This window comes from Erithacus rubecula (genome assembly GCF_903797595.1).
Source record: "Erithacus rubecula genome assembly, chromosome: 2".
Classification (NCBI taxonomy): Eukaryota; Metazoa; Chordata; class Aves; order Passeriformes; family Muscicapidae; genus Erithacus; species Erithacus rubecula.
In genome coordinates this window covers 73,889,889-73,917,195 of record NC_136685.1, presented here as the reverse complement: position 1 = coordinate 73,917,195, position 27,307 = coordinate 73,889,889, and the positions used below count along the sequence as shown (strand labels likewise).

General features: G+C 37.3%; 1 protein-coding gene across 1 annotated transcript in view; it reads right to left on the bottom strand.

Annotated features, from left to right (window-relative positions):
- PRKN (parkin RBR E3 ubiquitin protein ligase) overlaps positions 1–27,307 on the bottom strand; it is a 665,258-nt gene that overhangs the window by 261,714 nt on the left and 376,237 nt on the right. Inside the window, exon 7 of the mRNA XM_079333471.1 lies at positions 132–268. Within this exon, the coding sequence (XP_079189597.1) occupies positions 132–268 (137 nt within the window). The remainder of the gene's footprint in view (positions 1–131; positions 269–27,307) is intronic.

Here is a 27,307-nt window from a genome sequence, read left to right as displayed (position 1 = left end):
AAATCCTATGAACGCAGCATAATTCCACTTACATATACAAAACTAATAGGTGATTTAAAAAATGCATCTTCCCCAGAAATCAAAATCACATTAAAAAACCCATTAATTTAAAAAAATCACCTGAAACATACCTACACAGGGGAGGGAATAGCCAAGCTGCGGGTCATGGATGAACTGGCGGTCATTCAGCATGGTCACACAGTACAGGTGGAAGCAGTCCAGGCAAATGACATGGCGATGCACACACTGGAACACAAGCACAGGACTCCTGTTAAAGACAAAGAGAGTGATGAGCAAGGACTGGACTGAACTCCACAAAAAGCTTAATTTCAAACTTCTAATTTAATAGTAATTTTCAATTCATGGTACACAGGATTATTATATACATAATAATACAATTTATTCTGGCATGTTGCAGCACTTTTAAAAGGAGATGGTTTCTAACATGAATCAGACATGAGGAAATGGAAGTAAAGCTTTACTGAAACTTTGCTGTAAACCAAAACCCAAAGCAAGAAAAGTCCTTTAGTAAGAGATATCCTTTGTATGAGGTGAGGAGAGATCATATATGCAAAACATCAAACATCATGGCAATAGGTAGGATAAGATAGGAATGCTAAAGATTTTGTGAAAACCACCATGTGCCTTCAGCCTCTCAGGGTTGAAGCCATTTGAACTCTGCAAAAATGGCATTCTCTTAGTATTAATAAATAATTCAGCTTCTGGTCAGAGGTGTGGGAATCAATTTGGGAGCGAGACACCTGAACTTAAGTGCTGGGTATAAATACCAACCCATATGGGAAGTGAGAAATTCAATACACCTAGTGCAACCTGGAGCTGATGAGCCTCCAGGTACCTGCAGTAGGGTGAGCTCAATCACCAGTGTGGCTCCATTGCCTGTATGGGCTAAGTCTCCATGGACCATTACAGGAGTGCAGACACTTAACTAAATATGGCTATCCCAAGCCTGACACAATTCTGCTTGTGGAGGTGCAGAGGAAACACTTGGAATAACTGAGAACAAACAATTTTTCTCTGGAGTTGGCCTGCACTCACTCTCCAGTGATAGTCACAGTCTGGAGAGCCAGAGAGCCAGTAGTTTCCAAAAGCCTGCCCAGGAGCAGCACACTGAAGATGAAAAAAAAATTTGACTAACACAGAAAATATTATGCACACATGAAATGTGCATTTGCTGCAGGAACACGCTGATGAAACTTCATGGTTTTCCTTTACTATAGGTTAACTTCTGCTAACTCCTCATGGACATAACTGTCTGTTCCAAAGGAAAGTGTGTTATACATTTTTCTTGTCTTTCAGAGCTTTTACCAAACTCAAGTCTCAAAATGGCAAAAATAGAAACGTGTTAAGTTGAACACAAAAGTGAGATTCCCATTCAAATCCTGAATTATTTTACTACTTTAATTTGCTTGTGAGTAAACACAAGCAGAAATTTACCATGAATTTCATTTTTCTTAGTAACTAGGAAAAAGTAGACTTAATATTAGAAATAAAATCATGAATTCTTATATATTTATGGTACTCCAGGAGACAAGTATTGGAATACAAAATGAAATACAGGAAGACTTGTCATAAAATCATTGGAATTAGAAATACTGATACATCTTCTCTAAAACCTACTGGATGATGCTTTGAAAACCGCCTGAAACAGTAAAACACAAAGGCTTCAATGTGGGAATTCAGCTTCAAAATGTAATCAGTAATTTCACATACTGTCCACGAACATTTAATCTTCCATGAAAATATGTTTTATTATTGTACATACTATAGAATTCATGGCACTGTGTTAGTATCTCCAAAAATATAATCTCTGTGTTTTAAGGATTTTCTTCAATAAAGCAGCTTAAAACTGAATTAAATAAACCCTCCCCATTACTAATCCTTATTAGTTGCCCACTTGCTGATCTGAATGTACCAAATAATAATTTTAAAAAGACAGCTGTAAGGCAAAATGAGAAGCTGATCTCTATGAGTTTAGCTCTGGATGGCCACCAAATGGAGAACTAGTGGAGTGCTTATCTTGTCCTACAGTGCAAAAGTCCCTATGGTCACCAGTCAAATGTAACCTTTAGAAAAACATCCCCAATATTTTGTCTTAAATTGCAGATATAACCAAATTTGTCTATAGTTTTAATGGGTATCTCACTTTAAGCGTTAATTGCTCTTTTGTATTAATTCAGTGTCTGAGTATCTTTTCTAGTTCCGTGGGAAGCTCCCTGGTTCTAAATTCACACCTCATTGACCTTCACTTCAAAGACAAAATACACGTGTATGGCGAGATGCATGAGAAAGCCATTAAAAGTGGAGTATTTTAAAACAGCCAGGCCAGAAATTAAAATAGTGCTATTAATATTTCCACCTAAACGTGTAAGAAATCAGTACTTCGTTATGCAAATGAACTACTAAGCTCAGTTTCTGCTATAAATTATTTTGTGATAATTGATTTTGCTTCTTAATGTATTACAACTGTCTAAAATCAGAAGGGGCATAGCCATACATGCTCATATTTACACTGCATCTTAATTTAAATTAATCTTAAATTTAAAAAAAAAAGTAAATAAGTATTCAAACATTTTAATTATTTTAATAATACATGTATATATATTATATAACTTTCTATTTTAATATTTATTCTTATTTATATATAATATATGAATATATTATATTATATAATTATTACATAATAGTAATATATATTATTATATGAAATATATGCTAAATATTTCGTTGTATTTATATATATTTATATAAAATATATTTATATCATTATATTTAAAATAAAGTATTTAAAAGAAATAATTTATTTTAAATGAAACAAATAAATTGCATCTATATTTTATCTTTAAAAGTGCTACCTTTTAACACTATCAGACTCCAAGCAATGTGTACAATAGATATAAATCTGGGTTCTGACTGTGTCAGAAAAAACAAGCTTGGCTTTCATAGCTCTTACACTGCCTGCTAGTTTTTCAGCCTAGGCTATCTGTGTCATAAGGCTTTGGCAAACTCAATCAGTATGCAAGGCAGATTTATCCACATTCATTTGGCATTAAAACAATTGCAGCCATCCAACATTTGCAGATTTTGTATCAAAAGAACGCAATTCTAGTTTCAAAGGGGTTTGTTCAAAGTTTTGTTCCTGAGATCAGTAAAGATGAAGATGTAGGGATTATGTTCACAATGCCCAGGTGAAGTTTGTAAATTTAGGATAACCCCAAGAGTTATTGAAGCAAGAAGCCTTGCTTAAACCAAACACAATTTATTTTAGAAAGGAATATTATGAAAATAAAAAAAAATTGCAACAGTATAACAAGGTCCCTTCCTCAATCTAACACACCACACTAGTAATGTAAGTCTGATATATATTTTAAAAAGTGTTTCATAGGTTCCATTTACATAATGTGTTTGGTTGAATTAGAGGCTTCATGGGAATAATATATAAGAAAAATGTTTCTCACAGCAAGGGATAAATTGGTCCTTTTTGTTCACCAATTAGGAATGTAACCACTTTTAAAAATTGAAAATTCAACATTACAATACATCACCAGAAATCTCCATAAGAAATAACTCACTCCTGTGCTTGGATTCCTTTTCATTAGAATTTTATCAGCGTGCATTGACTTAAATGAAAAAGTAAGGCAACCCTAAATGTTTCTGCTTTGTGTTGGATAACTGTGGCACAACAACAGCACCAGTGGAAGGGCTTTCTGCTCCATAAGCACTTTCCTCCCTCCCTCCAGAGCAGCAAGGTCCAGGTAATTTTCAGAGAGACTATCTCAGGATATTGGCTAAAGAAAGATACAGACTTGATCTTGTTTAAAAAAGAAACATTCTGGGAAATCAGTTGTTCTAGTACACCCCAAAAATCTCATGATAGTTATTATTGTATTGAGATTAAGTCCAATGGCTATGGACGTGAGGGGCCACTCAGCATAAGGAATTATTTGAAGCCATAACAGTGGATCAGCTGATATATCATGCAATGCCTACTGAAAAATATATGGGGCAATTTCTCTCTTTCTTGGTCCTTACTTTGTTTTGAAAAAAGCTAGATTGAATAAAGGTTAAACAGCATAACATATATATGAGACCATTATTTTTTAGAAAATGTGAGCAGCCACAGTCTGAAGCACTTTGGGGCAAGGAATACATCTAAGCCTGTAGAAGTATGTGAAAATCATGTTGGACAAATCTGTGAAACCGCCTTGAGGTCATTTCTAGGTGACAGTTTGATTTTTCTCATCTCAATCTTGAAATCTTAACCTAATAATAATAAAAAACCTTAGCAGCTGTCTATAAGGCTGCTTCGATGGGATTACAGTAAATAAGGCAAAAATAGCCATGTGGGATTCATTGCTGTGCAGTAAATAAATATGAATGCACACAGCTATATCAGAGTCATTAACCCCACCTATGAGTACTATATTTATCATAAAACACTTCTGTATTTCTAGCACATTTTACTATTTTGGCAATATTCCTGCACTTGAAAAAGCTTACTATATAAGCACTGTGAAAAAAATTAATTTCTAAATGGATCTCTATGTAATTCCAAAGCAGATCTGTTTTAAGTTTCAGGTCAGCACCATTCAAGAGAAGGTGAATCACTGAAAAAAAAAAAAAGTGTAAGGGAAAAAAAAAAAAAAGGAAAATATAAACTTTGATGACACAGCCACTACAGGCACTCTCCTGTTTCATAAACAATAAAAAAAATAAACAGAAATACTGTCCTTGAGCAGCAGTCAATCAGTTTTGGCTCTAACCTTGTAGCAGAACAAGGATAAATTGCAATACCCAAATAAGCCAAATTAGTCATCCTTCATGTGGCTTCCTCATAGAACTGTATGTAGGGGAATATAGTCTTCTAATTCCTACAAAGCTGGTGACACCTCTGGCTTGCCTGTCTATCTCACACATTCCACAGTCTTATTCATAACTATTGAAAGAATTGTCTCCTTATGATGCTTTTAGAACATGGTTTTGTTACCACAAAAATACTTCCAGATACTTTCTGATTTAATATGTTATTAAAATGCATTAGAAAGATGCTAATATTTCTATAAAATATAAATAGAGAAGGTATAGAAAAATTGCACAGTCATTTTTGGCTTAGAATTTATACAGTTTGCAGGAAAGTAGAGCAGCAAATCCTGCTTTTTAATGAACAATTTGCTATTAAGGATTAATAGAAACAGTGACCTATCAGTTACAGGCAACTTGTGAATAACAATGCAGGCCCCAAATATTTAGACAAAGATAGGCATTTAAGACCTTACCTGAGAAAAGAAAAACTACTAAGAAAAGTATTAAGAAAGTAATAAAAGCGATGTGGCTTTGCAGTCAAGAATCCATCCTTCATGGAGTTTTAGGAACAAAAAAAAAAGGTACGTGCCTACTTTTCCTTTCTTAAGGGATGAAAATACATCTTTACATAGGCTGTGCTAATTAAAAAACCCAGTATATATAAATACAGAATTATAAAAAAAAGCTAACAAATTAAGTCCCTTAAAGCAATAACAACAACAACAAAACCCGTTTTTTATCTTTGATCACTTGCCACACAATGCATCAAAGGTCATGAAATGAAGGTTATGAACACCATGAGACATCAGTGTGCAAGATTAAATTTTCTGTCTGTGCTTCTGTATAAAAATGTATTCTGACCCACAGCTGTTAACTTAAAGAGGCATTGGCAAGTGAAATCTGACCTATTTTCTCCTCTGTTACATGTTTTCCTCTAACATGTGCTTTCATGTTTCTTATTTCTACTGAAAAGCAGCACCAAGAGGCCAGAACCCAGAAACAGCCTGACTGTACTAAACTAGAATATGAGAGGGAAAAACAGGCAGGCTTAAAATTAGTGCACATGATGGCAAGTACTCCTTTCAGCAGTGTTCCTGTTAACTCTGTTAAAGGTTTTTTCAGGGTATGGAAATGGCACACATTATTGCCTGTAAAATCTCTGATCACTGTGGCAGGCAACAGCATCTGCTGCCTGAGGACACAGGCAAGGGAATTCTGTGTTACATGCACTGGTACATTCAAATTAGTACCTGGAACTATGTGTGCCCTGCCTGCTTGCTCAGACATGCCTTGTATGAGCTCTGTGTTCAGACAATAACCACCCTCACCTAAGCTAAGGGCTGAATCATGACACCAAGGAGTAGAAGGTGATCAGGCTGGAGGAGAAACATCCTGCAATCTATCAGATGCAGTTCACAGTGCTCCTCTGCTCAGCAAATAACCAGCAAGTCAGACATGCTTTGAAAGGAGATGGGTAGAACCCGCTCCTTGTCCTCCATCTGTGTTTGTAAAACCTCACTAATGCTCCACTGGAGAGAAAAGGAAAATATCTTGGTAATAGAAGGAAAAGACAACAAATGTGAACAAAGGCACAGCCCATAAACTGCCCTAACGCAAACCTTGGTTTTCCTGCTAGTTACTACCTTTGCAGCATTTGTGAACTGACTCCTCCATACTGACACTTTGGCATGCAATGACCTCCCAAACCTGTGTCCCTTGTACTCCCAGCTTTTGCCACCAAAGGGTGGCAAATGCTTCTTTCAGCCCTCTCTAGGTTTGAGCTGGGTCCCAGCAGATTTTCCCCTCCTCTGTGGCAGCACCCAGCTCTTAGCAGCACAGGGCTGGGTGCAAAACCACTCATCTCTGACACCCACAGCAGCCACACTCTCCTGTTAGCCCAAGGAGCCTTCCTTTCACAGACTCAACTTTCTGATTAGAGTAACTGACTGACTACACACAGTAAGAAATCAGGAACAAAAACCAACCCATCAAGGTAACCAGTGAAGTTGGGAGAATGATGGGAAATCACAGTAAGGGGAAGAAGGCCTAACTTCACCTGTACTATTCTTAGCACCAAACAATCCTTCAGTAATTAAGGATGAACAAATGAAAAAAGTCAAAATGCCTTTATACTCTAATGGCATTTTATTCTCCTGATTGGTTCCACTGGGCCTACTGAGGTCATGTTGATTTCTTTCAGGAATTTAAACCTTATTTAGTAATCTTATTTTAGTTTTACTCTAGTCAGTAGAATTAATATTGTCAGAAAATGTTCTTATGCCACTGGAATGTAACTGTCTATGCTGCTAAATTGTTAGAATGGCACCTGACATGGTTTTTAGGCTTGAAAAATAGCAAAGTCCCTAACAGTTCTTGGGCAATGTCCAGGGGTTACTGTGTGCTGTCTCAAATAGGCAACAGCAGTCTGCATGTGGACACTCAGGTTTAAAAACCAAGAGTCCTTTAATACAGATTTATGACAACAGAGCTTTAGCTTGGGACCGTTTTCTTATTATCACATCTTGCCAATTTTTTTTCTTATTTTCTATTCCCAAAATCAAACCCTTTGAGATAGCCTGTGAAAATCAATGTGCCTGTAAACACATTATACAGAAGAATGTTCCTAACACAAAAGAGAAGACAAAATCAGGAGCTCTTTTTGCCTTCTTGGGGATGCTTAAATCCCTGGAAAAGGTACAGGAGGAAAAGAATATTGGATATTATCTTAAGGGATGCTATCATATTATACTTTTCATTCCCTGGGACTCCAGGAGGAGTGTAGAACTTTTGGATAAAGCACATCTCCACTGTGTAAATTTCAGTTATTCCCTTCCAGATAGCTTTGAAAATACACCCTGGTGCATGAACTTTAGGACTGTATTTCTTAACACAAAGAAGAAAAAAAAAAGACTGGAAAACAAAGTAAGGTAGAGAAGCAGAGAAGAGGGGAGAGGAAAGAAAGATGAAAGAGGGAACAGAAGGTAGGAGGATACATTAAGGGCATTTGCTCTTAGAGAATTATCTTTCACCGCCTTAATATTATGTTTTATGCTTTTCCTCATCTTTCTTTTCAAATAAGGATGGTTCAATTTATATGTTGATCCAAACAATAACTTGAGGGTGCTTCTCATTAAATGAGTCTTCAATCTGAACCAAAGATATGATTATTGTCTTATAAAAAAATCCACCCTAAAGCTATTGTTATAACAAGACATTTCTTTATAGAAATCCCTTTTTTTTAGCTCATCACTGTCTTTAAAATTTACAGATAATATTTTATCCTTTCCTCCTCAAGGCAAATACCTTAGCATAAATGTCAAGTTGCAGTTATCTGAGAACACCTTCTGCATCAGCATCTCCACTCAAAAGAAAGAACAACCCTTGGGCTAGTAAGTCTCACAGAAGGCATTCTGACTTGGCAGATTTTAAATGTTCAAAGCAGTCGATTATCTTTAGTAATCTGAAAAAAATAGTTTGCAACATCTACCAAAAAATTGTACTAGGAGGGAAAGTGGCTTCTTATGCCATATTAATATTGTGAATTTCTGTTTCTGATTTTATTACAGCCCTGTGTCACAACTGTAAAATTTAAATGCCCAACATGCACTCAACACTATGCTTGAATTTAATTTCCCTCCTTCTTCTTCTTCCCTACATGCCAACTTCCAGAACTTAAAAGAGTAAATGAAATCAACTTTCCAACTAGGAAAAAGCCAACACCGCCACCACACCCTCCCCACCCAAATTAAGTTGTAAACCCCCCCTCCCCCCCCCCAAAAAAAAATTATAAATTTTGGGAAGCATAATTTCTGAATTTGTAACTGTGACAATAAAAATATCCAGAAAATTTTCAAGATGTATAGTTATTGAACCCAGTTCAAAATAAGATTCTGGAATCTCAAATAATTTTAGGTGCTTGTTTTCTATTTAATCTTGGCATCCATTTTCACTAGTTTTATCCTGCCTGATTGGAGGCTGGCTGGTCTTCTTTCAAGGAATGTTTCTATGTCAGAGGTCTCAGGTAACTACTCTTTTTACAGGAGTACTCAGGAAAAATCTGCCTACCTGACCTAATAATAAGTGTAACTCTAAGGAAGACTGACATCAAACTAAATATAACTTTGCATTCCCATAGGAATACCAGATCTTGACACCCAAACAATGTGCAGAGTACAGTGAAAGCTAATAAAAAAATAGACCCATGAGATATATTCCTCTCCCACACTTACTGAATATTACAGGAATGGAAGAAAGGGTATTCACAATACTTCTTTATAATATCATCTCTGAAAATCTTGTGGAAGCTGTTTGTGATGATAACAAGAACTGACATATGACAGAGGATACATGGTAGGAAAAAAAATTGTGGTGGCCATTCCCTCTGTTCTTCAAGCAGAACAGGTTTTCAGGTAATGAAATAATGATACACCATTCATATAAATGTCACAGAACTTATATGAAGACTTACTGGAAAATGAGTCTTCCTGAAAGGCCACACATCTCAGGGATCTCACTAAATCTTCACTTTTGTCACAAGCTTTCCCTTGTTTTGATAAAGCAGCTTGCTTCCCACCTCACATGTAGCTAGTTACAAGCACTGACACAAGGTGAGGGAAAAGGCATATGAATTTTTGATCTTACCCTTTCCTTGTCCTCCCTGGCCATTTGCTTAAAGAAAAGGATGCAGCAAACAACTCTGCAACTTTCTCATAGGTGACAAAATAGCCACAATTATCAGCACTAATGAATAGTTTTGACTCGTCATCCCTGTCCCAAAACACGTGGATCATTCCCACTGAGACTATTCATACTGAGTCTTCTTTTACACTCTCTCTGCTGGAAGAAGTAACCTGGCTTGGGAGAGAAGACAGGCTATAGGTAGAAATTTGATATCCATCCCAATAATTTCTAAGGAAGAGAAAAAGAATGATAAATTCAGAAATGTTAAAAGCCATTCACTAAGGTAAGTTATCTTCTGACTTCGACTTCCTTTTGATAACTCCCTGAACACACCATACTTAACTGTATATGAGCTGGGGTCTGGATTATAATCTAGCTATCAGGAAAAAAAAGGAGGAATAAAAAGAACAAGGAAATCAAATGGAAAACAAGGAAACCCTAATTTGACATAATAGTAAATAAAACTTGTTCGACATTTGAAATAATGAGCTGGAGATGCCCTGACGGATATGGATACAGTATGAATAATGTCACTACTTAACTTCATCATCTACCTACATTTATTCACAGACTGATTGATAAACAATATACAGAGATTTTTCACTACGAACTGTGGATTTATTCTATTACTGTGGCAAAGAGAGTATATTTCCACATGTGTTCTAAGAGCTGGCTCAGCCCTAAGAATCTGTACACCACTAAAATGTGTCCAAGGAATTCATATGGACTCTGTGACAAAACCTTTCCTTTTCTTGTTCACTATCAGCAGAGATACTTTACTATGCAAAATATACTGACAAAACAAAAACAGATCATCATTTAATTCAAAATGGAGGCCAAAATAACAAACATTTCCTAATACAAAAGTTTATGGAACTCTCATATTTTTTCTGTTTCAAATTATAGAACACTTGACAAAAATAACAGCCCAACCTTGGTATTCACCAATGATCACTGGAAATTAGATCATTCACCAATCCCTATTCTCTATCTTCTTTTAAGGGAAGCATTCAGAGTATTGTGCTTTCTCTAATCAGTAAAACCATTGGATTAGTAACATTAGATGAAAGCTGTACTCCAAGGTATAGTTTTGTCTTTAAGTTTTACTTGGAGTTTTTATATTCACAAGTTCCTAAAAAAAACCAGTGCTGTTTAAAAGAGGACATTCACCTATTTTGTTTCAGAAAAAAAGCTTTAAACAGATAAGAATACAAAGAAATGACTTGATTAGATTTTGGTTTCTACTTTAGATGCCATGCAAAAACGACCTCTGAGATTAAGACTGTATATGGCAAAAATTAAAGAGGGATTTTTATGTTAGCAATCAAGAAAAGTACATTTGGTAAACTTTAGTCTCTAGATTGTAGTCAGATAAAATAAGGACAAAAACTGCACCATAAAAATGCAGATTTTCTACCTCAAAACTCTAAGTGATGTTTAGAAAAAAGCTGTTCTTAAACTAGGGGAGTCTTGCTTCTTTATTGTGTTTCAAAACAATCAAAAATGCTACATGGTATACAGCTCTGTTCACAGAATAAACTGCAATACTTCCATGGGATATTAAATTCCATATCTTAAGTTACAACTCATGTCCATGACTCATATAAAACATTATTCAATTACACTATTATTGAGTTTACATGTAACAATACTGAGAAATGAAATGTCAATAGATTCTTGATACTTAATTCTAAAATAATTATAATTAATATATTTTCTACCATATATACTATATACTGTCAAACTCTAGTCTCACAAACTTTTATATATAATAATGAAGGGAACCTTGAAATTCACTGATGAGGATAGGAGGGCACATAGAAAATGCAGCTGTGCAAATTATGTTAACAAGTAAGACAGGGAGAGAACAAACTTGTCTGAAATCATACATCCTTCTTTCAGTAACATTTCATATCTTGAAAGTAGTTCATACATAGGATTTATGTTTTTTTCAAGAGAAAGGGTGCTGTCTTGGGCCTGGCCACACTCATTCCTAAGCAGATGGACACAGCATAGACTGTGATTAGCACAAAAACAATGACTGAATCTGGTAGGAATTTGTTGGTCCTCTGCAGTTAAAACTGAAATGCACTATATTTCTGCAAAAGAACAATTACATCACACCAATGAAGAACTACACAGAAAATTTGCATTTAAGTTTCCAAGAAGACTAACAGGAAAGTTAAGACTTGTCACTTCTTTCCTAGATCTGATTCTGTTTGAATTATAACCAATTGCTAAAATGTCATTTATTTTATCTGACCACAGTTTGGCCTTACACTTCTTTGAATAACTACAAAGATATAATTCAATGTGAAAAAGAACATCTTTTATTGACAGGGGCAGACCAGGTGTTTTAATCACATCTAAAAAATTTAATTGCACAGCAGCTGCATACAGAAAACATGTTGCACCTGCACATCTGCTTAATTTTAGCTGAAAACATTCTGCTTTAGCATTCATTGGACATCTTTGCATTTTTAAGTGGAGGGTGACAGAAAGTTCATTTCTGAAATAAAACTGAGAAAAGTTTTGGTATAACTTCTTCATCAAAATGGTATCTTTCTCCCCCGATCCTAAATACTATAATCAACCTGTTTTTCATACCAGTTATTCAGGAGTTTGGAGCACTGGTTAAGGCCAGGGAATCTCACTGCTGTACTTTGCCTGACCCGATTTAGAGTTCAGAATTGAGTTCAGAAAAAATGCATCAGCCAAGTTAAATCAGTAAGTGCAATAAGGCATCTTTTTTTTAGGGTGCTCACTGTATTATTATTTACACCAGACTTCCTAGCAGTTGCATCTTTGGCTACACAGGTACTGGAGCAGACTCTGCCTCACTCCTCCATTGTGGAAACTTCACAAGCTGGAGGCAGTGTGCAATCTCAGAAGGAAAAAAGAGAGAAGAAGCAACCAAAAAAACTACTAGGGACAGCTAGAAATCCAACTGTATGGATTCAATATAGAGCTCTTAAGAGAAACTGCCAAACCCTCTGAGCATACTGATCCCCCAAAGAAGGTTCAAGCCAATTCTTAACTGACTCACACATTCCCCATTACATAAAAAGTACAAATTATGTTTGCCACTCTGTGGAACATTAGCTACCCTGACAGAGATCTGTTCAGCCATGTGTGATTCATTAAGTTTTCCTTCTGTTTCTGAACATGGGCTGTAGAAGAGAGCAGCCCTGGAACCCCAGCCTGCTTTGGCAATGTGTGAGAAGTCAATGACATTTCCTTGTCTTGTGGCATCGGGAGCCCGCAGCCCCCAGCACTCTGAGTCACCAGCCCACACGTGCTCCACTGACTGCTGCAGTGGCACAGGTTTATAAATAGTGCCTGCACAGGGTTTCAGTGCACTTGGGCAAAGGACATTCTTATTTGAGGACTGGCCTCACTACAGACAGCCTTGTTACAAGGGGTGAGGTTTATCGGATTAGAAGCAACGCTGTTAGTATTCAGGACACATTTCCAAGTGCATATGACATGTCAGCTGCTTACATATCTTCCAATTCTGCTTCACATATTCCTTTTAAAGTTAAACATGAAGTGACAGAAGTGTAGAAATATCTGTGTCCTGCACTCTGTGAACATAACTGCTTAAAAAGCCACCTTGACATGTCAGCTGACAATAGAAAAAATATCCCTGATCTCTGTTGAGTCATTGTGATTCTTAACATCAACTACTTGTAACAGAGAACCGAAATTCAGAATCATGAACTTCACAATTAAATACATATATAAAAAAGCATGAAGAAATTTGTTTGTATGCATTCAGTCAGAGTTTCAGCCTTTGCTTCTCTTTGTGTGTGTACATCTACCTATTATACTTTACAGAGAAATTCCAGAGATCTAAACATATGGCTAGCTAGTTGTTTATTTCAGATATTTGTAACTATTTTCTTTTTAAAGGTATTTTTCCTGCATCTTCTGTTGGCAGATACAACACTTTCACAGCAGCTAGTTCTTCAATCATTTGAATAAATGAAGCACTCCTTGCAGCAACTCACTTTCCTTCAACATTAATTCCCTAATACTTTGGGGTTTTTTCTCTTTTCCAGGTTCCTCCTTCAACATCTCTCTTTCTATCTTCAGCTATCATTTTCAAATCATGACCAGCTTATTGTACGAATTCCAACTTCTAGGAACGTGGGTAACAGGTAGAGTTTAATTTATGATAAACACAGCACGTTATACTTTGCCAAAGAATTTCTTCTCAGCTTTACTCATATTTAATTTTACATTCAAGTAATTACTAAGGAATTTTTGACCTTTTAGTATTCAATTTTTGTGAAGCCATATGATGAAATAAGACCTTTTCTTTTACCTAACAATTGGATTGGTGGGCTTGATTATGTTATGCACACTCTTGGCATTGGGTAGGGGTGGGGGTAGAATGGAACTGCACCTCTAAAAGCCACACATGCTCACGTGACCTTCAACATCCTGCACATGCTGCAAATTCCATGGGAGACATTTCTTATGTACCTTGAAAGGTGAAGAGCTTCAGCAACCTTGTCAAGATTCTTATCTGTAACTCAGCGGATGAGGCCTAAATTTAATCTTGCTTAGTTCTGCATTAATCAGAACTGACTACACACTGAGGGCAGTGAAACTGTAGTCAGCTGCAAAATCAGTGGGAGATCAAAATTTTCTGGTAAACAAAGTACTCAAAACTCTCTCATGTTATTTCTCAGATAATGGGTCACAAATAGAACAACTGGGAAATTGCAGCAAAGATGTCATATATTAATGGAACAATCTTAAGGAATCTAAAATCTTCATTCAGGTCTTACAGGTAACAACAATGTACATTTTAAAAATGAGATCAAAGGAGGCCTATTACAAAAATACTTGTCTTCAAAATGGGCAAAGAGGCCACCTGAAAAGTTTGAGGAACTCCTAACAATTTTATCCAATTTACTTGTTTTTTTATTTATTATTCACTATAGTCATTTTTGTAAACATCTTATATTCCAAAAGGCCACTATTCTTATCTGTCATGGATATTGCAAAAAAGTCTAGCTGAGATAGTGCACCTGTTTCTGGAAAGCAAGTGCCTTCAAATGTTTTCTGATGGTAATATCAATGCTCCACAGTAGAGGCAATACTTAACCACTCTAGAAACCAACTGTGTTGGTGCAATATGTAGTTGCTTCGTGAAATGTGTAAAAGTGTAACTTGCTGATCCAAGTGATAGAGGAGCAACACGAAAAGGTGCTCTGCCAGCTTCCATGCTTTTAAAAATGAGGAGCTTGTTTATCGAAGATATGGAAGAGCTGAAGGCAGCCTTGGCTGTGCCCATGAGACAGTGGAATTCTGGATCCTGAAAGGAGGAGGCAGAATAAAAAGCAGGATTACAACCCTGGGCTTTAGCAGACCAGACTTCAGCTTCTTCAAGGACACCGAGTTGAATGTTAGTCAGCAGTAAGCTCTTGCCACAGAAACTACTAATGGTACCATGGGCTGAGTTAGGAGGGGTGTTGATCCTACTTCTCTACTCAGCACTGATGAAACAAACACTCCTGGTGTTCAGGGTCCAGTTCTGTGCACCCCAGCACAAGAGAGGCAGGGAGCTCCAAGAGAGATTCCAGCACAGAGCCATTAAAATGATTAATGGATGGGAGCAACTCCCGTATAAGGAAAGGCTGAGGGAAATGGGGCTCCTTAGCCTGGGGGAGAAAAGCCTCATAAAACCTCATCAAAATAAAGGATTCTGAAGGGAAGGTGTAAAGAAGACACACAGGCTCTGTTCTGTGGTGCCTAGTGACAGAAGCAAAGGCCATAAACTGAAACACATGAGCTTCTAGCTGAACATAAGGAGAAACAATTATACTGTGAATTTGACCAAGAGCTGACACAGGTTGCCTACAGGTTTTGGGGTTTCCATCCTTGGAGATATTCCAAAGCCATCTGGAAATGGTGTCAGCAACTTGTTCTAGGGTGATCTTGCTTGAGCAGGGGCCTTGAACAGAGGACATCTAGATGTTCCTTTTGACCACAACTGATTTTTGAGTCTGTGACTTTGTGAATGAGATATTACCATACAACAGACCTGACAAAGCTAAAAATTACTATGCTACATAAAATAGAGTTGCACTACTCATTAATAAAAGGTTGCTAACTTCACCTAAATATTGCAACCTCAAACTGGAGAGTGTACAACAAAAGGGGTTCTGGACAATGTAATTTTTAAACAGAAGAGAGTTATGAGAGCAGATTATTTTATTTTGGTCATGGTGGGATCACATGTACTAGCTTTAGCACGCACAGTATCCTTTCACTCCCATGAGAAACAAAACTGCTTGCAGGGCTCCTCTGTACCCTTGTTTAATCTGTGACACTGCAATTGGAATTTGTCACTCTAGGAGCTACATCTGATGTTACAGCCTGAAGCGGAGCTCAACCAAAATAAACAATCTGCTCTATTCTGCTTAGACTAATACGACAGTGATGCAAGCCCCAGCACAGTGGAAAATGCATAAATGGGCTGCCACACAGAACATGCACGCATAAAAACAGCAACACAGCTCACAAGTTTTATTACTAATACTCATCGTGGGTAAAAAGCCTTGCTTGGACTTTGGCTTTGCTATGCAATGGTGTTTTTTGTGTGTGCTAATGTGGAAAATATGCTTATTATTTCAAAATACCCTAGGAACTTTGTACTGCACAGAGAGAATATAATTTAAAAAAAGAAAAGTTGAGTCAAGAATTTGTTTCGTCACAATTTGTGCACAATTACTAGGGTGGGAGAGCTGAATAGGGTTCTCATAAGCATCCCACAGCTGTGCAATATTTGTCCCAATATCTTTTGTTTGAATACAGTATTTTCCCTTCCCTCTCTGTATTTCTCTCTCTCTTTGGTATTTGATTTAGGGTCTCTGGAGCTTTGCCAACGCTAGGCTGTTCTTTCCAGTTACACATAGAGGCTCATTTATGCAAATAGTCACGTTGAAACCCTAATCTGGTTATTCCTTCTACTCAGGATCACTCCATCAGAAGGAGGATGGGGAGGAAAATGCTGTACATAATTCTGTTAAATTCATCAGCCAGAATGGCTGACCTTAAATCTAGAGCCTTACATGAAGTGATGTTTCCTTTTCTCTGTCCCCAAGCTAAGAGAGCCCTGCAAAGGCAACTAACTGAGCAGGTCACATTTTTCTATAAAGTTACAAGAGGTTATCCTGTTCAAATAATTTTATTTCAGGAAAAAAAGAGGATGCAGTGGAAAAGAAAGCAACAAGGTCACTTCAATAACATCACAGAATATTTTGTCACACTGCCTTGCCATTTATGTATTTTTATCTTCAAAGATGAATTTTCACACAGAGCATTTTTATATGAAACGGCAAGAAAAACCAGCAGCAACAACAAAGATAATTATGTAAATAAAGTATCTCATGAAACTTAAGGGCTAGAGAGCAAAATCCTTCTCTCTTGAAATCAGGAAGAATTTATATGGCCCCAGTGCAAGCTCTCCCATATTGTCCTGCCAGTGACCTCAGCCCTCATCTGTACTATCATTTTCTGAAAGGACATGAGGTAGGTTATCTGTTCTGGGTTAGAGCTCAGCTCCTCCATCTCATCACGGGTCTCTCTACATGAGCCCAGCTCAAGCGTAGCCACTAAAGTTTGAGATGAATGCCGTGGAGGACATTTCAAAAGCAGCAGCCACACGTTCACCTTTTGCAGAGACAGAGCCTTTTCCAAGCATCCTGCCCTGCTCCCTGTGCCTGTCCCGCCGGCAGCCCGAGCCAGGAGCTGCTTTATCCCCCCGGTGCCAGGCTGGGCTCAGCCCGCGCCCAGCACTTGGGGCTGAGCCCAGCAGTACCGGCAGCCTCCGAAACCCTCCTGGTTTTTCCAATTCTCACTCCAAGCCGCTTCTTCCACTACATCCTGCTATTAAGGCATCGTGCTCTGCGTGCCCTTGTTTGTATTCTCCAGCCGTGGCTCGGCCTGGATGTGGGTATTTCCCAGAGCATCCCTTCCCCCAGCAGCTGTGTCCCGGCAGCCGAGATGCTCAGACCTGCCCCTAGATGGGGACACTGCCCGACAATCGCTGCGCGGGGACCGCAGAGTCCATTCTCCCGGCAGAAGAAAATGAAATTAAGTACTGACTATTTATTAATCTCTGGCCCATTTATGAACCCCCTCATCCTTCTTACATACTTCTCTGGCCAGGGCTGGCACACGTCAGGGATCACAGTAAAGCCTTTAACTCTCTCTCATCCCTTTTCTACACTGCTATAAGAGATATTTTCCAATCACACAAGTCTAGACTGAAAAAGGAAGAGCTAGCGGCTGGCTGCTCCAAGAAAACTCTGGATGCTTCCTAGATTAGCAGCAGCCAACAAGTGATATAGGGACAAATGTGTCATGAGAGCTGACATATTTCAACAAGATATAATAATGTTGAAAACACCAGGGGGATGCATGTGTTAATTCTTTGATTTAACTCATACGGCACATAGTATCTTTCCCATTTATTGTCAAATGAGTTATCTTCTTCATATTAATTTCTATTTTCAGCTTGACACTTTTCTCAGCTGGTTGCAACTAAGTAGCACTACATTGAAAAGTCAAAGCAAATCCCTAGACAATACATTTGTTACTCAAATAAAATAATTTCATTTCCCCCCCATGTTTCTTGCAGAATATCAAGAGTGATTTCACATAGCAGAATGAACAATGAGGATATAAACAGATAAACAATTTAGTTGGTGTACTCACAGGTCCCTTTCCACTTCATTGCATCAGGAACCTGTACTGTGCTGGCCTGCCCCTCTTAAAGTCATTTCCACTTACACTTGGAGTGCAACTCACTGTCATATAAACTGGAGATGTTTTATATGCACTGTGTGCTAGTATAAATGGAGAATGGCATGAAGCAAATAATTTGTTCTCTATGATTACTAGTCTCTGCCAAAGTGATTAATATGGTATTTTTTTTCTACTCTAACTTGAGAGACAGATTCTGTAGTTTGTTTCCCAGAATTTCTTCTAGAAATCTGTATGTTCAACTTTATGGAAAATAAATTTATAGAAGAGTTGAGAGTTGTTGGTACTTTTGTATGAAAAAATGAAAATATTCCAGGATAAGTAAAGAAAAAAATAAAAGGAAAGAAAAAATGGAAAGGAATAAAGAGCATTACATAGTGAAACAAAGCAGACAATCAAATAGGAGTAGACAGAATAATTATAGATGTCTGAATAACACTCCAGATGGCATTTTGGGCATCACAGTTAATAAGCAGGCTGTTTCAGGGGACCAGCATGTTAGCACATTATTGCAACAACTGGAAACCAGCAGCTGAAGCATGTCTGCCTGATTGTCCAGGGAACAGGCTACATGCAGTAGCTAAACTCAAAAAATACAGTGCCTGAATGCTTATTGGTATGACAGGTTCAGGAATCCATTTTTCTTAACAGTAACGTGCTTAAAGGAAGCTACTACAGACATAACTACCACTCACTTCATAAAGGTCTCAGTCCAGTTAATCTGGTCTAAGTTTGGGCATTTAGAAAAGGTATCTTTTTGGCATTAGGTACTCAACTCTATATATTTAAATCCAAATTTTTATACTTCTACTCAGATGAAAATCAGGCTGTTCCTATGCTCTCCTCTCTCAGTGCAAATTAATTTTAGTAAAAGGAACAATTACAGCTGAAAGGGAGTTTACGCTAAAATTTCACTTTATTCCTTTTTTCACCATTGGAAGCTGAAAACGACTTCTGCAGTTGCAACTGTTGAGGTTGAATGTTAAATTGCATGCCAAAATAAGCTTGATATCTTGTCAGTTATCTTCCCAAATGAAATACATCATCTTCAGTACAGCAAAGAGTCCCTTTGCTGATATGCAACCCTCAGGAAATGTATTTCAGGGATGGAAGGTCTGATATTTCCATCAAGTAGACTCTTAGCAACATCCATACCATAGTAAGTTCCTGAATCTATTCTAAAATGGCAATTCTGTGAAAATATATGATTTCTCCCAAATGTCAGAAATAATGTCCCTTTTTATTTTCAATTTCAAATCAAGGTTACACCACAGAACTCTTATAGATCTAAAATCTGAGTCTGACTCCACAGTTTTAGCTCTGGAATCAGAAGCTTAAGCATCTTAATTTATTTTTGCTTTGATTCCTGTGTTTAGTTCTCCCATTAATTACTCCTCAGATCTCTTGAACAGATCTACACATAAAAATCCTAACCAAAAAACCCAAAGCAAATAAACAAACCAAACCCTTAACATTAATCCTGGAGATACTAAAGAAATAAATACAGGTATTTTTAATAATTTCTATAGCTCATGGTATGTTTTTAACTGCTTACATTGAAAAAACTCAGATCTTGACTGCTCCTGGGTTAGAAAAATTCTCCTTATGGGTGCTGTAGAACACATTTGTCAATTAAAGCATTTGCAGAGCCCTCCCACCTTCCCCCAAGGGCATTAAATACTTGTTCTGAAACAGAAAATAAATAGGCTGAGATTTTTTTTATTGTTGTTGTTGGTTTGGTTTCTTTTGCCTGGGATCATTATTATGTCACTGTTTCAGAAAGCACATACTTGTGTACATCCTGGGTGCAAAATCTGGCATTGTCTCTTAAACTTCATGCAGTTGGCAATTAACCAGCCCTGGCATTGCCCAGGTCTCTGTGCAGAGCCTCTGTAGCTCCTAGGGAGTCAACAGCTCCTCCCAATTTAGTATCACCCGCAAACTTAATGCACCTTTGAGTTGCTTGTCTGCATTTCCACTAAAAGAAAGTAACTACAAAAAATATCTAGAAAGACTGTCATGAAAAAAAGCATAGACAGGGGCTTTGCTGGGTAATTTATACTGGATAAAATGGACATCCTGATTTGACAGGGTTCTGTGGAAGGCAAGATCTTGTCTTTTTTCTTCACACTCTATAATTTTTACTGGCAGAGGAAAACAAACAAAAAATCTCAAATCAAAGCAAAATGTAAGCTGAAAAGCTAAGAAATTCAACACAAGCCAGGAAACAGAAAAAGGTATTTGTTCTCAAAATGTAAGTTTACATTACACACACTTTGAGCATAATTAATTAAGAAGCAAATTCAACAAGGAAAATCAGAGTACTGAGTATTATTTATGCCCAGCTTGATTAAGTAAACTTTGTGGAAGAGGTTTTAGCCTTTCTTGGACTAACTCTGAAGCACTGCATGCCAGATAAGCCACAAGGGAAAGAAAAGGCATGAAAAAGCTCAAAAATTCAAAGGCTGCCAAGTTCTCTATTGTTAGTTCAAGAGTTCTCATCCACCCTGTACATAGAAATCTCCTTGAGCAAGCAGCATCTAGACTATGGAGGTAAGTTATGGAAACATTAAAGAAACATAAAAGAAGTGGAACAGAAGTTTAGTTTGCCAGCATCAGAGCAATGCCTCACAAACTGCTCTGGAGGAGATGTAAATAGAAATGGCCCACCTCTGCCAGACAGGATTTTAATGGAGTTTGGATCCTAATATATGCTTTGGCATTTCTCTGACCTCCTTTATATTATGAGCACCTTATTCCTCTTCTGTCTTTCTCTTATGTATCTCCCTTTATGTGCTGCTAAAACCTTTGACAAAATGTCCAGAGACTTCTGCCATTTTACTGATAATCTCACTATCAGTGAAATAGTGAGTTAAATAACATTCCTTAAAAAAAATTGCAAGATATATGCAAAACTTTTCCCAAAGCCCAAAAATCCAAAAAAGTGCTCTCAAAATTGTGATTCAAATCTTGCTCTGATTATTCTTCTGCTTTTTCTTTCTTCTGCTATTTGTCCTAAATGCTCTTTTTTTTCCCCCCCAAAGTTCACAACATAGTTATCAACATATGGCAAAAAGAAGAAAGCAAAGAAAAAGAAATTACCCTCATAAAATACCCCCAGACTGCATTAGCAGAGAATCAGCTCTGTCCTGAAATGGTGCATGAAGCCATATCCTGGACTCTGCTTAGGCACAGCAATATGCTGTCTCTAGGCCATCTTCTGTGGAAGTCTGAGATTGATATCAGAAATACTTCTTTGAATGGGTTCTGTGATCCTCAGCATTAAGGCCACTTAGGAACCACTATCAGAGATGGCTTCTGAGTTGCAGAGTTTTTCAGGATTTTCAGTGTGAATCCCTTGCACTAAAATAAATCAAAGTGTTTACAACACAAGGAAGGTATTCATGAAGCTTCTACGAATTTTCAGCTCATGAAAATGCCACTGTTTTACTAGATGTTCTTAGATAAAGGTAACTACTATTCATTATTTGAATTATAGACATACCCAAAGACACAAGGAAGAATGATGGCTCATTGTGCTGCGCATAATATAAAATAGAGAATGAAAGACAATTCCTAATGAAAGATAGAGAAGAATCTAAATAAACAAAAGAGGTCAAAAGGCATTGAGAAATAAAATGACGTGTCTGGAATAATAGGCACCTTTTTTGCCAGATGAATAACAGAGACAGCATGTAGGTGGCCAGAATCAGGAGGAGTGTCTGATACCTATGGCTCACAGCATCCCAGTGGGAACAGAATGAGTGTCTTTCACAAACAGTCTAAATCAAGACATTTATCTCAAACAGAGAAAAATGACCAGAGCCTACAATTACCATGATTGCCACGTGATGTGGTGCCGGATTATCCCCAGCTAGTTGCTGGCACGGGGCCAGGAATGGGCTGTTCCCAGAAAGCAGCACAGGGATACAGCTGAAGGGCTCTAGCTGAGCACAGGCTGTCAAGAACAAGGGCAGGAGAAGATTGAGGGAGAGGTCTTCCGTGTGGTTTCCAAAAGGGTTTACTCCAAGCAAGGGTCAGGGACAAAAACACCCCCAGTACAAGTGTGCAGGAGCTTATACATAGGAGAAGCTTCAGGGGGAGAGTACAATCTTTAACCCATAGGGAAAACACAGGATGGGATTCACAATATACAAACCAATGGGGAACACCAGTGGGGGGAAGAGATCAAACAAACCAGTGGGGCTTCCAATATTAGGGGATGTCCAGAACAAGGGGCAGGTGCAATGTGGGATTGACAATACAGAAGGAGAAGGGACAGAGAACATTCTATAACAAAGGGTAGGTCTTAGGGAAGACTGACAACTGGGCAGGAGGGTACAGCTCCAGCTGAACCAACAATGCAAAAGAACAAATCATTGGGAATAAAAACACACCACAGCAGCCACAGTCAGAGGCCCAGGGAATCAAATGTCCTTCTTACATTCTTGGGAAAATTCAAACTGTGAAAAATTTACATTTACTCATTTCTTGGAAAGAGGGCAAAAGGAAAAGCTATTAGGCAGCCACTGTAATCTGTGGAGAAATCTGCATCAATACCATACAGTGATGGTGCATGAAGAAAGATGATCCTACAGAAGCTTCCACTGAATGGTTGCTGGGACCAGCAACAGAAGAACAAAATATCACAAACTTGAGGGAAACTGAATTCAGGAATTAGCTTTGAGTAAGTGCTTTGCTGAGGTAAGTAGCATTTACAAACAGAGAAGATTAATCATCTGTAAGAGTAAAACAACAACAAAAAAAAAGAAATAAGATGGTAGCTTAGGTTACTAATGAAAACAGTTTATTAATGATTAATCTTTTCCCTTGTGAGGCACAGTAAAACCCCTCAATTTAGTATGATTAGAGGCCTTTTTTGTTTGTGCCCCTCACTGAGAACCTTGATTATGAACAGAGGAAATTGCTCAGGATAAAAGAGGCTGTCAGAGAGCAGGTGAAAACTTCTCAAGTTCACAATTGCTCTACATGTCTCTTTGGGCTCTCTGTCCCTCATTTTCAATATATTCAAATCATTGTGTCATCAGGATTTTTGTTAGCATAATGGTGTAGAAAAGTGAGCCTGTAAAATGAAACTGCTAAATCCCAGCTTTATTCTCTAATGACTGCCCATCAAATATGTTCAGATTACCTGTCAAAGAGATGTTTTGAAATTTCTAGTTCTTCAAGCCATGTGGGAACCCAAAAGTCTCAGCCCTGCTGCCTTTGATAATCACACCACTAAGAAAAAATAAGGAATCAGAATGTAGCTGACAATCACAATAATTATGCCAACAAAGTGCAACAACTTGCACCTTTATAGCAATTCTGTGTTTTCCAGATAGAAAAAAAAAATCCTGCACTTTTCAATTAAGTAAGTTGAAATATGTTACATAGTTAATAATTATATAAAATGGTCTTTTTGTCAAAGCCTTACAAGAACTCAAGAATTTGTAGCATGTATTTTCATGAAAGGTTTGATGTCCTTGCAAATTAGGCAGGAGCTTTAGGTTTGGAAGGAGTATATTGAGGTTCTTCTGTCAGAGATACGCTGGACATACACAGGGAGATCTTTTCTATACAGACAACTGACTAGAACAGATATTGAGGAACAATTACCTCACCATGTTTGGACTCACTGTATTACACATATATTGTGCTCCAGAATAATAAATTCTTGTTTAGAAATACAGAAAGACATGCAGAGTGCAACAGTTATTATGAGAACAGTTTTTCCATTTAAATCCCTTCTTGCAAATAAGTCTGCAACATATTCATCCATGTTTTACTGATAAAGAGCTGAATAAATAATATTTCTTTACCTAAAAAAGGAGGGTGATTCAAGAAAGAAAAATCCTGTTTATTAGTATTTTTTTAAACTCCCTTAGTAATGAACCCAATAGAAAGGATTTGGAGTAATAAAGTCAATAGTGAAGTATATTAGATGTATAACTTATGCTGTTTGCTTAGAACCAGTGGAAATATAAAGAATAAAAACCTCAGCTTTTCACTCCCTAAAAATAAATCACTTTTTTGAACTGCATAGAATACATTATATTTCATCATATCATTACACTATTTCAGAAACTAGGGACTGAAAACTTGTAGGAGGGTGGGCAATATAGAAATATCTGCCAATGGAATTTGCTGTAGTTCAGGGGAGATCCTTACAAAACCTAACGGAATGTCATTGTGCCTTGTTTTGCTGAACTGCATTTGTACCTACTCTTTATGACAAAGATTTCTTTTTATTTATATAAACATCCTTCCTCAGAGGGCATTTTACTGAATATGACTTTCTGCTCAGAGATAGAAGCTTCCAGCGCTCTGATATCCATAAAGGTAACAAACAGCCTGCTAGTACTGTCAGATGCATCAGAAATCTGACAGGAAGAGGGAAGAGAAAAGGAAGGATTGATTCTAACCAGTTCAGACTATGAAATTTTCTAATGCAGATTATTTTTCAATATTATATTTTTACTAAAACCATATAAAATAGACCAAATACTTTTGACAACATTTTTCATCTTTCCTCTTTTATGCCTCAACTCTGCTTCACTGATTCCTCTGAATTTGCCTTTTTATACATGGCATTAAATTACAGTATTGCAGCTATTTATGGCTGCAGTTAAGGTAACCAAGAATACGGCTCATTTTCAAAAGCAAATGAACCTGCATTTTCAAATTTTTCTTCTTCTTTTTAGAGGGGATAATTTTTGTTTGTTTGTTTTTGGAGTAAAAGCTTCCAAATTACTTCCACTGGAATATTAATATTCTGGCTGATAATACAGATAATTTCCTAACACTTGTACATTTAAAGATGAAATTATACAAAATTAAAAGGAAAGGTAATAACTGACATTACTCAGGGAGTTACAGGATGGCTCTTTTGGGGTTTTTTTTGCCACAGAAGAGAGAAAACACAACAGAGTCCTGTGCACTGAGGGGAATTTCTTTGACCTCCACTGCATATCTGCTCCAGAGTTGAAGCAGTCAGAATGTTTTGAAGGACAGCCCTTAAGTGTGTGATAACTTAAGCCCTGTAGGGTATAAAATGTCCCTTGAGAACATGCAATAAGTGCCCTCCATCATGGCAGACAGGCCTTAGAGAAGCATCCTTCTATGCACACAATAAAAATTCAGAGAGCTCTGTATTTGCATACATGATAAAGACATCCAGTGCAGTGATGAAAATACACTGGAGACCAAGCACTACTCTAATGTTCAAGTTAAGTACGTGATATGTTTTACTGGACTGAATTTGGGAACAGAACTGTATAAGCAGCTGAAACTTTGTCTATATACAAGGCAACACAGAATTTACTCATAGAAGGAACTCGGCTTCATCCCTCCTAGATACATGTTGAAAAACAAATGACCTGGAATAAGACCAGAGTCACCATTCAATCAATTAAATTGTACTCATTACTGTTGTTTTTTTTCAACTTCTCAGCTTTTAAAAAATAAAGTACTTTGAACATAGTCCAACAATTCCATTGAAATTTTTAACCAAATAAGCCTGCACTTCTTTTTCTCTTAAACAGTATTTCCAATCCATAGGTGCAAAGTATAATTAAGAACTTAAGTAATGCATACAGAACAGCAACTGTTGAGGAACTGTGCTACCCTTAAGTACTCCTCTTCACAACATTCATGTTCTATATAATGATTTTTTCACAGTTGTTTTCTAAAAGATGCTGTATATGTCATACTGAGAACATGAAGATAATACTTGAGTTTGTTTAAATGAAACAAGAACTGGCATAAGGTTAACTTTACTATTGTTACAGCATAAAGTTATAAAGACAAGCCAGTGACTTTAAACTGTTCACAGTATTTATTATCTGAATGCTGCTGCAAAATGCATTTTTATAGCCTCAGCACTTGCTAGGCATTAAATAGCTGTCAGAAGAGATTTCAAGAGTAAACTTGTTAAATTTTAACACAGATTTTGCAGCACAGCCAGCCTCACCAAAATTGCCTAGCTCAGGTATAAGCAGCTACACACAGTCTTACATAAGTTTAGTGTGTCCTTCCCCATTTTACAGGACTGCAAACCATCCTCCACCCCATGTCTCCAGAGGAAACACATATCACCCAATCCTTTGTGCATGCTGAGCTTCCCTCTCCATGCACGTGGAGCAGTGAAGGAGGTCACTGGGGAACTACCAGACCTTGAGTGGTTTAGTTACCACTCTGGATATAAATTGTCCAGGTCCTCACTCCAAGTGAATGAGAAATGATCTGCCTGACTGTTCAACACTCCAGGTCACACCAGCTAAAAGCATTTGGGATATGGACACACTAAACCTGGGAAAAAGCCTAGTCCAATTCTTCACTTGAGGAATAACCTGATGCTTAAAAAAAAATAAACATATGTATATATATATATACACACACTGTATGCATACTTCAGCACTTTAATAACAAATAGTAATGTGCAACCAGGGGAAAAAAAAGAAAATAAAAGAGAGAGAGAGCATGAGCACTTCTCCCCGCCTCTATCAGTACTGTTATGTAACAGGCATGGAGGAAAATAAAAATGAGTCAGATTACAAAAATTACATGTCTAGACCTAATTGGTTTGCAGCTCACTGAAACTCACTATGTCTGCTTTTCATTGGTTGCAAATCACTAGGCTGAAGGACTTTATCACAATGATCAATGATGCTTTAAGTGACAAAATGAAAATTCAGAGTAATAAGTATACTGAGAATTACAGGGAAAATAAGCAGGCATTCATACTATTTAGTCTTCATCATGCTTTGGTTTTGTAAATGCTTGGATATGGAATCCTGCAGCATCTGCAATTGATTCTTATAATTACAGTGCTATATTGAGAACTTAAATGAAAACTATTTCCTCTAACATGAACACAGTATGTTACTGTAAAATACTTGATCAAGCTTCTTTCACAACTGTATATAGATTAGATTTAACTTTGAGACCGTAAACACATTGCCCAACAGAATGCTAGGAGAGCAGGACTACTTACAAGCAATACTTTGGAAATACTTGTTATTAA